The 15,433-nt window shown below is 41.1% G+C and overlaps 1 protein-coding gene across 1 annotated transcript in view; it reads left to right on the top strand.

Moving 5' to 3' along the window:
* The window catches only part of LOC110967754 (protein bicaudal D homolog 1-like), a 63,042-nt gene extending 48,023 nt beyond the window's left edge, over window positions 1-15,019 (top strand). The window contains 2 exon segments of the mRNA XM_051954700.1: window positions 3-12,175; window positions 13,780-15,019. Of these exon segments, the coding sequence (XP_051810660.1) occupies window positions 3-856 (854 nt within the window). The 3' untranslated portion in view covers window positions 857-12,175; window positions 13,780-15,019.
* The last annotated feature ends 414 nt before the right edge of the window (window positions 15,020-15,433 follow it).

The raw sequence follows: 15,433 nt of genomic DNA, 5'->3' as shown, positions 1-15,433 counted from the left end.
GGGCAGGGTGACCCGCGGGAAGACCAGCACCCCCAAAGTAAGTCCCCCAGCTTCGGCTTCAGCATCCAACCAAGCCCAAAGCTCCACTTCAGCTTTGGCCCCTGGCAGCCTCCCCCCTTCTACCCTCACTAGTCCTACGTCATTTCTTCTCGATGATCCCTCTGCCCCCCTTTCTCCCTCTGTGGTCAGTGCCGCTGCTGCAGCTCTGGCCTCAGCTCTCACCTCCCCCACATCTCATATACCTGCTCGCAGTCCATCATCACTATCGGTCGCCTCGCTGTCTGGCCCTTCGGTGCCAGAGACACCCCCCTCTCTGGAGGCCGCCTCTTCTCCCTCGACGCAAACCCAACAATCAACTCCCCTGAGGCCGGCTAGCTCCCAGTGGACCCTGGGGGTACGAACGTTTGTGGTTGACTCCCACAGTTTCAGTGTCAACCTCTCCTCTGCTCTGCCCCGTAGCTCAGACCTCTCCAGGCACTGCACCTCAGACATTCACAGCTCTCCCTCCTCCACCACCACAAGGCTCACTCAGCCAGGATCAGCCCCCTCCTCTCCCTATCGCTCCCCTATTCTGGGGCTAAGGCGCTCCACATGGAGCCCTTCTGCCCGAACTCGGCCCCTGTCCAGCATGACACGCTCCTCTGTCCTCCACACTTCTTCCTCATCCTCCCCTTACTCTTCCTCTTACTCCCCCTCTTCCTCACACAGCTACTCCTCTGTCTACCACAGCTCCTCTCCTGCTTTCAGCCCATCGAGCTCCTACCTCACCTCTGGCTCGTCATCCTCCTACAGCCACTCCACTCACTACACACCCCTCTACCCCAGATACTACAGTTCTTACCGGCCCCGGGAATGACCCTCTGCTGTAAGTCCTTTACTGTGAGCCTTCAGGGCTTCCCCACTGAGCTCCTTATTGACACTAAAACTGCAATTCCCATCACCTTTCTCTTTGTGTCATCTGAGAGAGTAGGGGCTCACAGAGTGGAGGACAGAGTGGTTTCCTGTTTCCCAGTTCTTGTTTTCCTGTGCCTAAGCCTTGGCTAATGGGTTCTGAAGTTCAGTGACTTTGCTCAGGGATTTGTCATAAGGAGCACAAGTGGCCCCGCCTTCCTTTTATTCTGAGACTGCTGACTGGTCCACAGGAGGACATTAATAGAGGATTTTTAATGGGCGTTTTTAGCATTTAGGTTCTTCAGGTTGAGACTACAGATGCATGAAGCGATTCAAAACACAGAAACATTGAGATATTGACTGGACACTTGACAGACACTCATAAGTTCAAATGGGGGTCATGACATATTATATACCATCCTCTATATTCAATGTAATATCCACACTGTCTTAAATGGTAGTGAGTCACATATGATGTATACACAAACACTGTAAACCACATGCAAGCATTCTCTTTTGTTTTTGGAAGTTTAAGGATTCAGTATGATTCAAACAAGGGTGAGACACATCGATGGCACAAATGATAATGCACACTTTCTGAGAATTTCTTCTCAATGTCATTCATAGAATCTCACTCTGTGATGGTAGCAGTTGTGAGGGGAATAGAAAGTGGTAGCCCACAATTTTTTTGCACAGCTGGCCAATCACTGCAACTTAGTTGGCTTGCTGGACTGTTGTCTCAAAAATGTACACAACTCACAGGACATGAGGGCAGGGTGCTTGACTAGTGCTGTTTGGAGCATACTGACTCCTGTAGTGTTTCAGTATTTATTTCACCCTATAGTATCTTATAGGAACACACACAGCTTGTATAGACAACTGTGAATGAAGAATAATGGACTGCTTGCTGTTGTGCGTTTTCCATCACGGAGGACGTTTCCATCACTAAAGGAATACATCAGTGCACCCCAGACTGTAGTTTGTTCTTCATCCAGGGTTGTTACAGCATGCTACTGTCATCAGCTCAACCTTTAGCAAGTTCTGTCCATCTCCAGCACCATCCAGTGGTTGATTTATATATAGCCATATACTCTGCTATGCATGTTCATGTTTGGATGCTCTTATAGTGCAGACTTCCTTCCCATTCCATATGAAAACTTGATCTGATAGCAGTGTTGGCTGTATGGAAGCAGAGAAGACCTTATGAGAAGGAGGAAGTAGATGAGACAGAGCACTCAAACAGGACATATGACCAGTGTATGATCAGTTGAATCCATATTCAAGTCATTGTACAGGGAAGCAATATGACTTGGAGTTGGCTTTGGGGTGTATCTCAGTGGTCTGAGTTTCTCTCTCATTTCATTTCCAAAACCACTGATATATAAAACACTGCAGTATTTATAAATTGTGCTACTACAGTCCCTGACGAAAGTCTTGTCATTTATCTTAAGTTGTTGGAACAACAAATAACAACTTGACTTGACTGATCAATTGAAATCAGAAATGGCTCATATAAATGGCAATGCTCTCTAGATTATATTTATTATACTAAAAGAAAGTTTTGTATCATTCATTGAGTTTTATCATTTAATTAGGACAGAAAGGTCAGATTTTGCTTGGACAAAAGTCTTGTCACACACAAAAATAATGTTGAAATTATACATATACTTTATTTTGAATACACAAATATGCTATAAAAACATCAGAACATTAAGTCATGGTGTCTTGCAAAGAAGAATTAATATTGTGTATGACTTCCAGAGCTTGGAGGACTGCATCCATACGTCTCATCAATGACTCAAATAACTTATTTATGAAGTCATCTGAAATGACAAAGATAACAGTCTTGCAGGGCTTCCAGAGTGCATCAAGATTCTTCGGTTTCATCTTCCAAGCCTTCTCCTTCATTTTACCCCAGACATGCTCAATAATGTTCATGTCTGGTGACTGAGCTGGCCAATCCTGGAGCTCCTGGACCTTCTTTGCTTTCAGGAACTTTGATGTGGAGGCTGAAGTATGAGAAGGAACGCCATTCTGCTGCAGGATTTGCCCTCTCTTATAGTTTGGGATGTAATGGGCAGCAAGAATGTCTTGATACTTCAGGCTGTTGATGTTTCCATCCACTCTGCAGAGCTCTCGTACACCCCATACCGGATGTAACCCCAAACCATGATTTTTCTTTCACCAAACTTGACTGTTTTCTTGGTGAATCTTGGGTCAGTGTGGCTTCTGCAGGATTTGCGTTGATTGGGATGCAGTTCAATGGATGATCCATCAGAAAAATCAACCTTCTGTCACTTTTTATTGTCCATCCTTCCTGCAAGCTGTGGACCTTGACAAATGCAACACATTTTTTTTTGTTATCTTCTGTTTAATGCTGGTTTCTGTGCACTAATTTGACCATGGAGAACACCGTTTGAGAGAATTCAACAAACTGTTCTTGAAGATACAGGGATTTCTGGCAACCAGTTCACGTGTAACTCTGTTGCAGTTGAAAAAGGGCTGGCCCTGGACTGTCGAAGCAACAACTACTCTTCTCTAACAGGTGTCTGCCTGACCTGGGCTTGTCATAAATGTCACCAGTTTCTTCAGATCTTTTTCTTATCCTCTCTACTTGACATTTGGATGCATTAAAGCTGTCTGCCACCTCAGCAGCAGACTTGGTCTTCAGGCTCTTGATGATCAGTACTTTGGTCTGTGGTTGGATCTTTGGCATGCTGTCGGGGTCAGGTTGGGCTTCATATGAAAGTCTTGTGTCTTGGGTTTCTTTTTATACACACCTGGGAATGTGTCAGTTACAGTATTTGTCACAGGTGAACTTCTAATCTGTGATTGGTTGAATCATTTAAAGACATGACAAGACTTTTGTCCTTGCAAAAACAGATGTTATGGGCTTTACCAACATCAGGACACTTTGACAGGTTCAGTTTGCACCCAGTTATTAATGTGAAAGCCCTTAACATTAAAATGAACCATTTTTTGTGAGAACAGATTGATTAGAAATAAAGTTATATGCCATTTAAAGTTACTATAGCCTTATACAAGACTTTTGTCAGGGACCGTATGGCCATTAAATCTAAAACCTTATGCAAACTGGTCTATTGCTAAATTTTGGACTCCAAAATACAGATGAACAATTTTAGGGGAAAATCTATTTGTGATTTTTCTGACAGATATTGTGATATGAGTTCTGATTCACTTCAATATTTATTGTGTGATGAGATACCACCAAAATGGATGGATGGCATTATTTTTTTAAACCACTGACACAACAGGTTAAACTGGGGATCAGAAATCAATTAATGGTTCAGCTCCACCCAAAACAATACGAGGAACTGATGCAACAAACAGGTGATTCAAATAAAGTGAGACCACATGATTGTTTGCCTTAATATCTTTCTATTCCATCACTAACAAGGAAGAGAAGAGATTAAAGACTATTGGGATTCTCTTGACTGATAGATACAACATGTAGCATGTGAAAGCTTGTTCATGGCATTGCACCAAACTCAGGGAATGTTATAAATTTCATTTAACCTGTAATGAATCAGCAACCACACCAGAACCACCATCAGCATTATGATATCATTATGAGAACAGAATCCCCAAATGAGACAGAGACTCAGAGTTAAGCTTTAGTCAGTCATGGAAATCTGAAATTTGAAGAAATATGTTCATGTTATCTTGAGTCACATGAGAAGAATATCTATTTCATCGTGGGTTGTATGTAGCCTAGCTTAGCACAGACACTGAGCAATGACAGTACTTTCAGTGTGTCCCATTTTTGTGGTGGTTTATTGCCATGTCAGATCATGTCCAAACAGTTCTTACCTCTGTCTGAATTTGCTGAATCCAATTAATACCAATTAAAATTGGATACTGTGGATGTAATTACCAGTATTTGCTGTTAGTTAGTTGACACTTCCATTTTTTTCTGTCATGTAGGAAATAGTAGCTGTCAGAAATTCCTGATATCACTCATTCAGAAGGCTTTTGTGGAGGGTTTTTCTGACAGTGCTGTCTAAATAAAGTAGAGTAGATCCACATAACTGAAAATACACCTTTTATTACGACTTTATTGACCCCTTCTTTACCTGTCACCTCCAGTATATCCATCTCTTGTGGTGGAAAGTTGATGTTAATCTTCTCATTTGACCTGAGTTAACAGCAAACCTGTTTCTGAAAATGTGCAATGTACTTTAAACCATTGATCATAGCTGAAACCATACCATTTTAGCACACATGATGCCGTATTCCCTGTGTCTGTGTGTGCCTTAAAGTACTTACTATTTACAGCACCTACACAGTGTAGCCTAATAACAAATGCCTGCTCTGGCTGATTGTCACAAACCTTTCTGTCAATGTGCTTCCTTTTTTTCATTTTTACTCCTGTACCTCAGGCTTAAATGCCATTTCTTATGTATAGCTTGGGTTGTATCAGTGGGATGGCTAATGCTTTGTCAGATAAAGCTCAACTGTAAATAGATGTTTTTTTGTCTGGGTGAATACAGACTTGGCAAGTACCCCTTCAACGATCTTCGAATGTACACTTTGTTTCTTTATGCCTTTCCATCACTGGGACCGTTGATAACCACTTTTCTTCCTTTCTTTCTTTCTAAATCTGTTGATTCAGACTATCACTATTGTCTCTTGATGACAGACTCTTGTGTAATACTGTGGATGAACATATTTTTTTGCCTACACACAGGTTTTCCAATATGCAGCATGGGGCAAAAACTCATTTGACAGGCACCCCTATTTTCCAGATTACTGATTGGCTTATCTGAGAGTTGTTCTTGCTATACTACAGTTTGACAACATATTCTTGTTATGTTTTTTTTAAATAACTTACAACATTGCAGAACAACATCTGCAATCTGACTTCACATGACATTTCAGTGACTCCTTAATGGTTCAATAACAATTTAGAAATAAAAATAAGTTTCTCACCCTCAGTAATGGACTGGATTTCCGTTTACCATCAGGTTCCATCATTCCTGCACAGTTGCCATTTGAGGTGGTCCATTTCTTTAAAGCCTAGCTTAAGGTGTGGTCTGAACTAAAAATAAGAAATGTACTTTAATCCCCTTATGTGGTGAATAGTCCCCACTGTGGTATGTAGTCACATACCACAGTGTTTGACTACAATTTAGGCTTTACTGCCAAACATTTTCAAAAAAATATTTTGGTTTTAGATTTTTGCATGTGTTCTTTCCTCTCAGCAACTGGTTTCCATATAATTTTTAAATCAATTACATTTAATTCATGAGAATGTTAGTTTGACACGTGCCACCTACCAAAACTAGACCAAGCACATTGCCACAGCACTTCCTATTGGTAGCGACCTCCCCCAGCAAGGCAATGTGCCCTGCTACATGGTAAAAAGTGCTCAGGAATGGCTTGTGAAACATAGTAAGGTGCACAAGGGGCTGAGCCAGCCTCCAAATTTCCCAGATCCACAGATCCCAATCTGATGAAGCATCCACAGGACGTGCTGGAACAAGTCTGATTAACAGATGTCCCACCCACAAACCCAAAGGAGCAGTGCCAGAGACCACAGGACTCCTCCAGTTATTCCATGTCCATGACTCCACAGATCAGAGCTTTTTGGCAGCATGTGGGGGACCTACACAGTCTTGGGCAGGTGGCTTTAATGTTGTGGTTGATTCATGGTCAGTGGTTCGGCATTGCTGTCTTTTAACCAGGGAGCAGCTCATAATATCTATTACAATATTGTTAAATCAATAACACCTTTGACAGAAGGAAACGTTGTTGGAACAATCAACTGAAGGTGTTATTTATCCTGTTTATCAAGCAACATCTCCTCTATTATAGATAATATGAACCATTTACACTCAGACACACATACACACATTTTTTTGTGCAACCCCTGATTGGTTTTTACTTTACCAGTCAACTGATCAGGTGCCGTAGCTAATTGTTGTCCTGCATCACAGACTAGTTAGAAAACCTTTATTATTTTTGTTTATTTTTTCCACATGTGAAGCAGATTGTTAAATATAGATATTTAGTGAAATCAATCAAAACTAATACAGATTATTTCCTATTATAGCTTCAGCACAGGAACTCTTCAGAACTTAATTGGAACTGAGTTAATAGGTTCATCTGGCTATCGGTGATTTGGTGCTGCAGTGTGCTTATTGCTGCCACTAGTGGCTGCAATAAGGTATATTACAGCAAAAAAACGAATACTGAAAGGTAGAATACAGCATATAACATCTAAATCAGTCAAAAGATTAGTATTATTTTATTTATTTCTTGAGTTCGGGCTTTCGGATGTTTCCCTGCCTTATAGATCAGCAAGAGTGCAGTGTGATGGGTTTATATTTGTAGTTTTATAACTGTTACAAATTTTATGAGCTGCTCAGAGACAGAAAAGATGACATCCCTGGAGAAAATGATGCAGAACATCATGTCAGAACAAACTCTTGCATTTTATTTCAGTTGCAATAACGTTGTGCAAAGCACTTCAAGTTCATTTTAGTACAGAAATCATACAAAAAAAAGGCCACTTGGGAAACAGGAAAATCCTTTAGAAATGTAAAGCTGTCACAAATTTAGGCAGGACCAGGCGTAAACTAACCATGATGTCACCCATTGGTTTCAACGCCGAGAAAATGAAGCCCGGATTTAGCTACTTCCTGGTCGCCGTTTTGGATTTTTTGGAGCCAGTGACGTAAAAAGCATCAAACAGGCTGGACCGGAGAGCAACTAGGGGCAGGATTGGCTGAAGATTCTCTTATCCTGCCCACATTTTACCACAGAGGCTTCTGTTGCTGTCTATCAAGTATAGCCTGGCTCCGCCAACTTTAACGATTTATTTAAAATTCAGTATTGATTTATTTTAAGATCGGCCACCTGATCTCTCATTTTCACCATGAAAACTAACGGGAAAAAAATCCTGAGCCGTAGAAAATCAGTCTATCAAATTTTATTTTTTCCAAAAATGAATTGGGGTCTATGTAGAAAAAGCTTTTTGGAGCCAACCCTAGCGGACGGCGTGATATTGCAAGTTTTTGACACTTCCGGGTTGGCTTCAATTCTGGAGCCAGATGCTACGTCCACTATATATACAGTCTATGGGCAGGACTCGAGCAGAGAACCACCCTACCAAGGCAAAGGTGGAGTTAAAGGAGGTTTTATTGTAGGGAAGGGGATGGAGGTGGCGGATGATGAGCCGGAGTGTGTTCCAGAGGGGATGGGAGTGAGTCCAGGTGAGAAGCGCTAGAGCTGGGGATCGGCGGCCGTCGTGGTTCCGTGAGGGGATCAGAGTGTGGCAGCGGATGGTATTGGGATCCCTGGCGGCTAAGGAAGGCAAGGGGCGAAGAATCAACGAGGAGGAGGACGTCGGGGGGAGAGATGAGCCAAGCGTAGGTGATACAGGAAGGCACGAACCAAGAACTGGGCCAGGAGGTGACAGGTGGGTTCGGAGGCACTGGGGGGGGGGCGGCAGGAGGGGTTCCGGAGGGGACTCGGTCCAGGAGGGGACTCGGTCCAGGAGGGATTCTGGTGGGGCACGACAGACGGAGGTCCGGACAGCTGGTTCTGATGAGGCAGAGAAGAGAGACAGAGTTAGGTGCTGAATAACACTCACATAGAAACATGCAGGCTAGAGAGCGACTGACTGAATACGTCAAGTACAACAATCTGGCAGGGTGTGGAAGGAAGAGCCGCTCTTTATCGAGGTTGGTGTAATTAGTGGAATGATCTCCAGCTGTCCAGACTCCAGGAGGCGACTGGTTGCCTGAGTGGAGGCAGCCGAGTGGCCACACTCCACTCAGTGCAATGCTGGGGAGAGAAGGAAAGAGAGCACGAGAGGAGAGAGGAAGGGGGGAGATAGATGGGGTGAGGGTTTTTGGATGCCAGGTAGGAGTGGGGGTGAGGGGAGGGCCCTGACAAAAGTAGCATTGTGAATAATGCTGCGGGTTTATCAAGCAAAGTACTTTCCATGTCATGGCATATGACAGTGATGATCAACTGGCGGCCCGCGGGCCGAATCCGGCCCGCCGAACCGTCCAATCCAGCCCGCGACTGGATTCCAAAATTGTGAGGATCAAAGAGAAAATATCATGTGGTCCACACTATTAAAGCAGTCAGTCCAGTCATTATTAAAGGATCTGTTTTCCACATCAACTTTTCGTTTCGTGGCCTTAGAGAGTGCCATTTTACCCGTGTTAAGAGGCCTTTTCCTGTCACTTCTGCGGTGTTTCTTTTTCAAGTGCTCTGTGAATAAAGTTGATTTGAGATGAGGCAAAATATCTCTATCACTCCTAGTGGTTGACTGTGGTACAGGTGATAGGAGCACTGACTCATAAAGGCTAAAAATGCCTTCAGTTTTGTAATGAAATGGAAAAAATATTAAAAAAATAAACATCAAATAATAATGTTATGCCAAAATTCGATTTTTATTTAATTTTTCTTTGAGGGTCCGGCCCCCAAAGTGACTGTCCGGTAAAATTCTGGCCCTCTGGCAAATATAGTTGGTGACCCCTGGCATATGACATTCATTTACATCTCAAATTATATCTGCAATTGTACTGGTGGACAAAAAAATTAGGTGAATCTAAAATGTACTCAAATAAAAGGAATACTGTGATCTGCTGAGGGTGTGACCTGTATGTTGTTTGAGGTTAAAAAGGAAACCAGTGTGATCTCCTCTCTGTGACTCCCCCACTCGTCAGAACACACACGCACTCAGTGACGCACACATCTCCCTGTTCTAACAACCAACCAACCATCATATGCAAAAACAAATCAATTACCTGTATTTTACCTAAGAAGAAACAAAATGAAGTCTGTCAGATGAGGTTTTCTGCCCCATGGTACTAGAACAGCAGTTGTGCTTTTTTTTGTATGCTGTTTCACAGTAATGTTGGCGTTTTCTCAGCTGGAACCACCAACCCAACTCCAGTTTGATTAATGTATGAATAGTCTGGAGTAAATGATACTGTCAAAAATGTTTAATGTTTTAAATTAATGTAAAGTAAAGCTAGAAAGACATTTTACAATGTAAACCTTAACAGACTGTCAGAAAAAACGTCAATGCTTGCTAGAATTGTTTTCCTCAAAAATTGCCATTATTGATTTGAAGCCAGTGGTCCTTTAACTGGATGCTAAATGGAAAGAGTTTTGCCATTTAGACATTTCATAAAATTCCAGAGCTAGTCTTCAGAGAAAAAAAATCTGTTTTAATCTTTTTCTTTTTTTTTATCATTACGTGCATTTCCACCACAGGGAATGAAAACTTTTTTGAGAAGCTCAGCCTGTCTTTCACTAGAGGAATGAAGTTCATAGATTACTTTTCCCCTCAGAAAGTTTTCATTCAAGACATACAGCCTATTAAAGGCTCAGTAACTCTAGGTGTCACTGATTGAAGAAAAGGCAAACATCCTGATGTTTGCATTTTCTTCAGCATACTAGGCACTTCTTTGAAAACAGTCACCTCTAAAAAAATATGTTACTTTCCTTGTAGTTTGTGACTGAAATTGATCAGGAGTTAGTTGGCCAAGAGATTCCACAACGAATAGACCAGCAGTTCAGTCTTTGTTTTCCATTTTGCAGAAGACGGCATTTCTGTGGAATTTAAGTTTATCGCATGTTTAATATGTCACTGGGCTAATCTATTAATTATTCTTTCAGGGACTTTGGACCTACTTTGAAAAAACAGCTCACAATGCACCAGAGGACACCTTAAGTTAAGTTAAGGTTCCTGGACATAAATACTTTGGAATTTTAAGTTCCTGAAACCTACATAAAGACTGAAAGTACATAAAGACTGAGTTCAGCTTTGGTGGGCAGAGCTAAAAGTCTAACTCTCATAGCATTTCCTGTTTCTTTGTTCATGACTGTAACAGTCAGATATTTTGAAAATGCTTAAGTCTAGAAGTCTAGTTTAGAAGAAAGCAACTATAAGAACTAGACAACTAAGATAACCTTGTACATCAAGAATGTAACAACCCATACAGGGTGTTCAACTTACCCTGTGTGTTTAGGCCCTCTTAAAACCAATCTGTAAATGGAAGAAACTGAAGCTGTAATTTGTCAAAAAGGAAAACTCCATCTTGTTCGAGACAGATGTAATGGAGTTGTGGTTGAGGTTGTGGGGTGCATCATTCCATACAAGTTCAAGACCTTTACCGGTTCACCTGACACAAAAAAACAGCAGCCTGCCCTCACATGACTTTCATAATAGGAACAAAGTGATGGTCAGATAGTTCAAAAGTCTTCTACACAGACGGGATTACAACATCAAAGTTGAAAATGTGAGTCTGGGTAGATCCCAGGAGAAACCAACAGTTGACGAAATAAACTTTACTTCCTGCTCTGCCTTAATGTAAGCATGGCTCGATGAAGCTCCTGGGCAAAATGTGTTGCTAAGCCCCCATGTGCCCCCCTGGTTTCATTATTTACCTAAAAAGTCCTGATCAACAATTACTTTAAAGCCTTTTTGCTGAGAAGCTCAACCTACCTAAAGTAATTCAAATTAATTTTGGATTATTAATATTATTATTATCATTATTATTATAGTCTTGGCCTTCAGTTTAACCTTGCCTATCTGGAGAAAGTGGCCTTGTGGCTCCACCACCTTTATTTAAAGTGTAATTTTTGCCTTCAAATGTCCGTTACCAAAACTCCAATCTGCTTTTCCAGTATCACCTTGCAATATCGAGTGTATCACAGAACACAAAGAATCACACTGATTTTATTGTGATCTTGCACTAGCATACTGCAGGCAGCATCTCTGAGCTAATTCCCTGCTGTTAAAACATCCAGACTGTTAAATGTCATACCACTGAATGTGTTCAATGCCTGTTTGCTTTCAGACCACTTTATATGCACGTGTACATACCAAATATTTTAAGGCTTTAACTGTACAGTGTTATGTTAATACATATTGTAAATATCTATGAATCAATACTTTCTGTGTCTTATCTTGTGCTTGATCACTCCTCCCATCTTTTGCACTCAGAATATTTATTTCCACAATTTCCTTTTGTAGTTAGTCAGGTACAAAACAGTGGCCAGTGTCACAGAAGAAATAAAGTTCACCTTCTGTTAAAATGGTAAATCCAAAGCAACTTTAACCTTACTGATGTGTGGGTAAGTGCTGAATCCTTGGACAAGCCTTTATTATTCTAAGTGTTTGCTGTGTGTCCATCTAACTGTATCAGTCTCTTGCAGATCGTCAGTAGCCTTCTGCCACAGTGCCGCTCATCATATCCTCCCCAGAGCTGAGGGTTTGGGCCTTCTCAGATCTGATCAGGTAGCATCATCACAGTTCACTACTCATAGTATTGAACTGTCTTAGCATCAGAATTTCACTGTCCTCTCCAAAATCCTCCTTCCTGATATCACTAGTGTCTTACCAATTATAAGTCAAAAACAAAACCATTGTCAGAGGAGCCTGAGGACAGGTGGAAGGCTTCTAATCTAGTAGGTTTTCCTGGTACCATCTGTCCTACAGAATAAACTCACTGGCATGTTCTAATGTTGCACAGCGTGCTGTATTCACTTAATTATTTTAGGTTGAATCAGCTTTGAGGCCTAAGTTACTCTGCTGGCTTAAAAATGTGAGTTAACTGAATTTCTGCTGATTAAGTAGTTTACAGTCATTGTGTTAGTGGGGACAGTGTAAAACTAGATGAGTTAAATTAACTTAAACATAAAACTTAGACTAGAAATAGAATCACCTACTCATGTAGATGATTGTTACGGACAAATGTGCTTCCCTTAACATTTTCTATTTTTAAGAATTTTCTCTTCTTTTAACATCAAGACCTTAGAGACTGAGCTGGGCTGTTGAAGCCACTTTTTGTTTTTTGGAGGCATTTTTGTTTGTTTTTACTAGAATCAGCAACGATCTGTATTGCTGCTCCTAATTAAAGTAAGATTTCTCAACCTGCGCCTACAGGTGTAGGCACTGCGTATTCAATTTTTGTAATGGTTAGAATACATTTTTATGATAAGGAGAATGAGCAGGACCACCATGGTGTTGAAGTGGTTTGCACTGTCACTTCACAGCTTGAAGGTCCTGGTACCAGGCCGGTATCTTTCTGTGTGCCGTTTGCATGACAGCCTACCTGGATTGCTGTTTCCCAGTTAAGATTTCATTAGATCTATTCTTTTGTCTCTCTGGCTCCTGTGGCTGCAATATCAATACCAGCGTATTGCTGTGGTGCTGCTAAGGCGTTCATTAGGCGTTGAATTAGGAGGTAGAGACTACTAAGACCCAGGGGTCCTTAAAGCAGCCTACTGCCTGAAAATCCCTCTGCATTGTCCAGGACCTCCACCTGATTGGTATGTAATGAAGTGTACATTTGCAGACAGTGCGTTGATCACAGACATGTTGCTTGGGCTGCACTGCCTCCTCACAGGGTCTCCTAAGAATTACCCCGTACATATGAAATATGTAACTGGGTGGAGAGATAGTCTCTTCACTCAGAGAGTCAAGGTTATAATATAAAAACATACGGTTAGATGTTTTTAGTTTCTACAGTGGTCTGAAAACCCCCAAAAAACATTTCAATTAGGTTCAGTTGACCAGAAACTAGTAGAATTCATATATTTAAATGAGCTGAAATGATCTTAATGATGCTTTACAGAGAATGCAATCATCCCAAATGTCTACTGAAAGTATGTGGGCTATATATTGAGACAACATGCACAGAAATGTAATATATATATATATATGATCACTATGCGTTTTAAACATGTTTTGTCTTGTTTTACTATAAGCGCATGTATAAAGCCAATAGCAGTATCTGTCTCATTGGCATAAACCTTTGTGCCTTTTTCCCTTTACCCCTCAAATCATATTTCACATCATGGCTCAATCCTGATCTTGACTTCATGCTTTCCCATTCTCAGCAGCAGAGCGTCGACCCTCTGGGATCTCTCAGCTGATGCCTGCCTTCAGTGCCTCCTGTCTGGCTTCCCACTATCCTCTATCCCTGTAGAACAACTTCTGATTGCCATCTCTGACACTGTCAACCCACAAGACCTGTTTAAACATTTTCTCCAGAGGGTTCACCCACCTGAGAGTTGTCCCTCGATGCCTCTACAGGGAGTGCCTGGGTCACATTCTTTTTTTACAAATTACAAATAATACTGTGACAATTGACTGCCAGCAGAGCCACATCAACCGATACAGAATCACTACTATAGCACTACTATACAGAATCAGCCAGTTTATGTCTTAACTCATTTAGTTTGACTATTTTCACTCATCAAAATCAAAAATGTGTATTTCTCTCTATCACTATGTTAACCTCTGTGTGTCTTTCTTAAAGCATGTGCAGCTTTAGGCTTCAGCTTTGGGAAGTCTGCTTCTGCATTAAAAGGAAGAGAAATACCCTGTAGGATAAGCACAAAGTGTAACAGTCTATTTCAAGTACTGAGTGACTGTTAGCATTGTATCGAACACTTCCAAAAGCTGACGACACTTTATCATTCAACACGTGTTTAGTGAACAGAGCGCTTGGATGTAACCTCAGCAGCAGTGGTGACACTTCTTTCACGGTGAGATGGAACTTTTATCAATCCACTCACAGCACCTATTGTACTGCCAAAAGCTGAAGTTAACAGGACTCAAATGGACATAAGCTGGAGTGGAGAGAAATACTGAGCATTATTTGAAAACGACAAGTGATTACATCATAGAAGTGCACTCCACTTCAGGCTGTTATAAATCGAAACCTCTCAGGTTCAGTTCAGGATTTACAGAATCTGGAAGAAAGCTAATGATGAGTACATTTCTGTGCAGGACAAACACAAAGAGGGGGTTTACTCACACCATGTCTTTATTGTAATGTAGCAGTGAAAAAGAAAGGTCATTTTGTCTGTAAAGATATAGATAGACCCTTTAACTGCAAGTCTGAATAATGCAATGCTTAAGTCAGAAAGAAGAGTGAAAGTGGATTCAGTTTTATTTCCATGATTCCATATGACTGTGCAGTCAGTGTGATCTTTGTAAATGTCTTTTTCCTGATACCAAATTAACTCACGGAGAGGAGAGGAATCCGCAATAATAAGTAATATTGTTGCAGTATTTGTTTCAGATATGTTTCACCTTAACACATCCCTTTCAAAAATAAATTACTCATACTTGTGTTTGGTTGTTATTTTCCACCAGGAACAGCCATGTGCCCTGAATTCCAGGTTTCACACAAGTTGGTATAGAGATGAGAATAATAGAGACAGTTGATAAAAAGTCCCCACCAGCCAGGATCTACAGCAGCAGAACTAAAAGAAGATTCAGGATCACCTGAGAAGTTCTTTATCAAAAAGGAAAGTCTGATAAATGTAATAAAATGAGTCGAGTACAGTTCCTTTAATCTCATAATGATTTGTTTGGCTATAATTGCAAAAATGAATTTAAACATAGATGACACTGAATTTTAGCACTTTGGTAATTTTTCCTCAATAATTCATTGTTTTTACAGGGATATTACATTACATTACAACATTATGACCACCTGCCTAATACTGTGTTGGTCTCCTCTATGCTGCTAAAACTCCTCTG

The sequence above is a fragment of the Acanthochromis polyacanthus genome, chromosome 1 (genome assembly GCF_021347895.1).
Source record: "Acanthochromis polyacanthus isolate Apoly-LR-REF ecotype Palm Island chromosome 1, KAUST_Apoly_ChrSc, whole genome shotgun sequence".
In the NCBI taxonomy this organism is placed as follows: domain Eukaryota; kingdom Metazoa; phylum Chordata; class Actinopteri; family Pomacentridae; genus Acanthochromis; species Acanthochromis polyacanthus.
The sequence above is the reverse complement of the archived record's forward strand: the minus strand, read 5'-3'. Positions and strand labels throughout refer to the sequence as shown.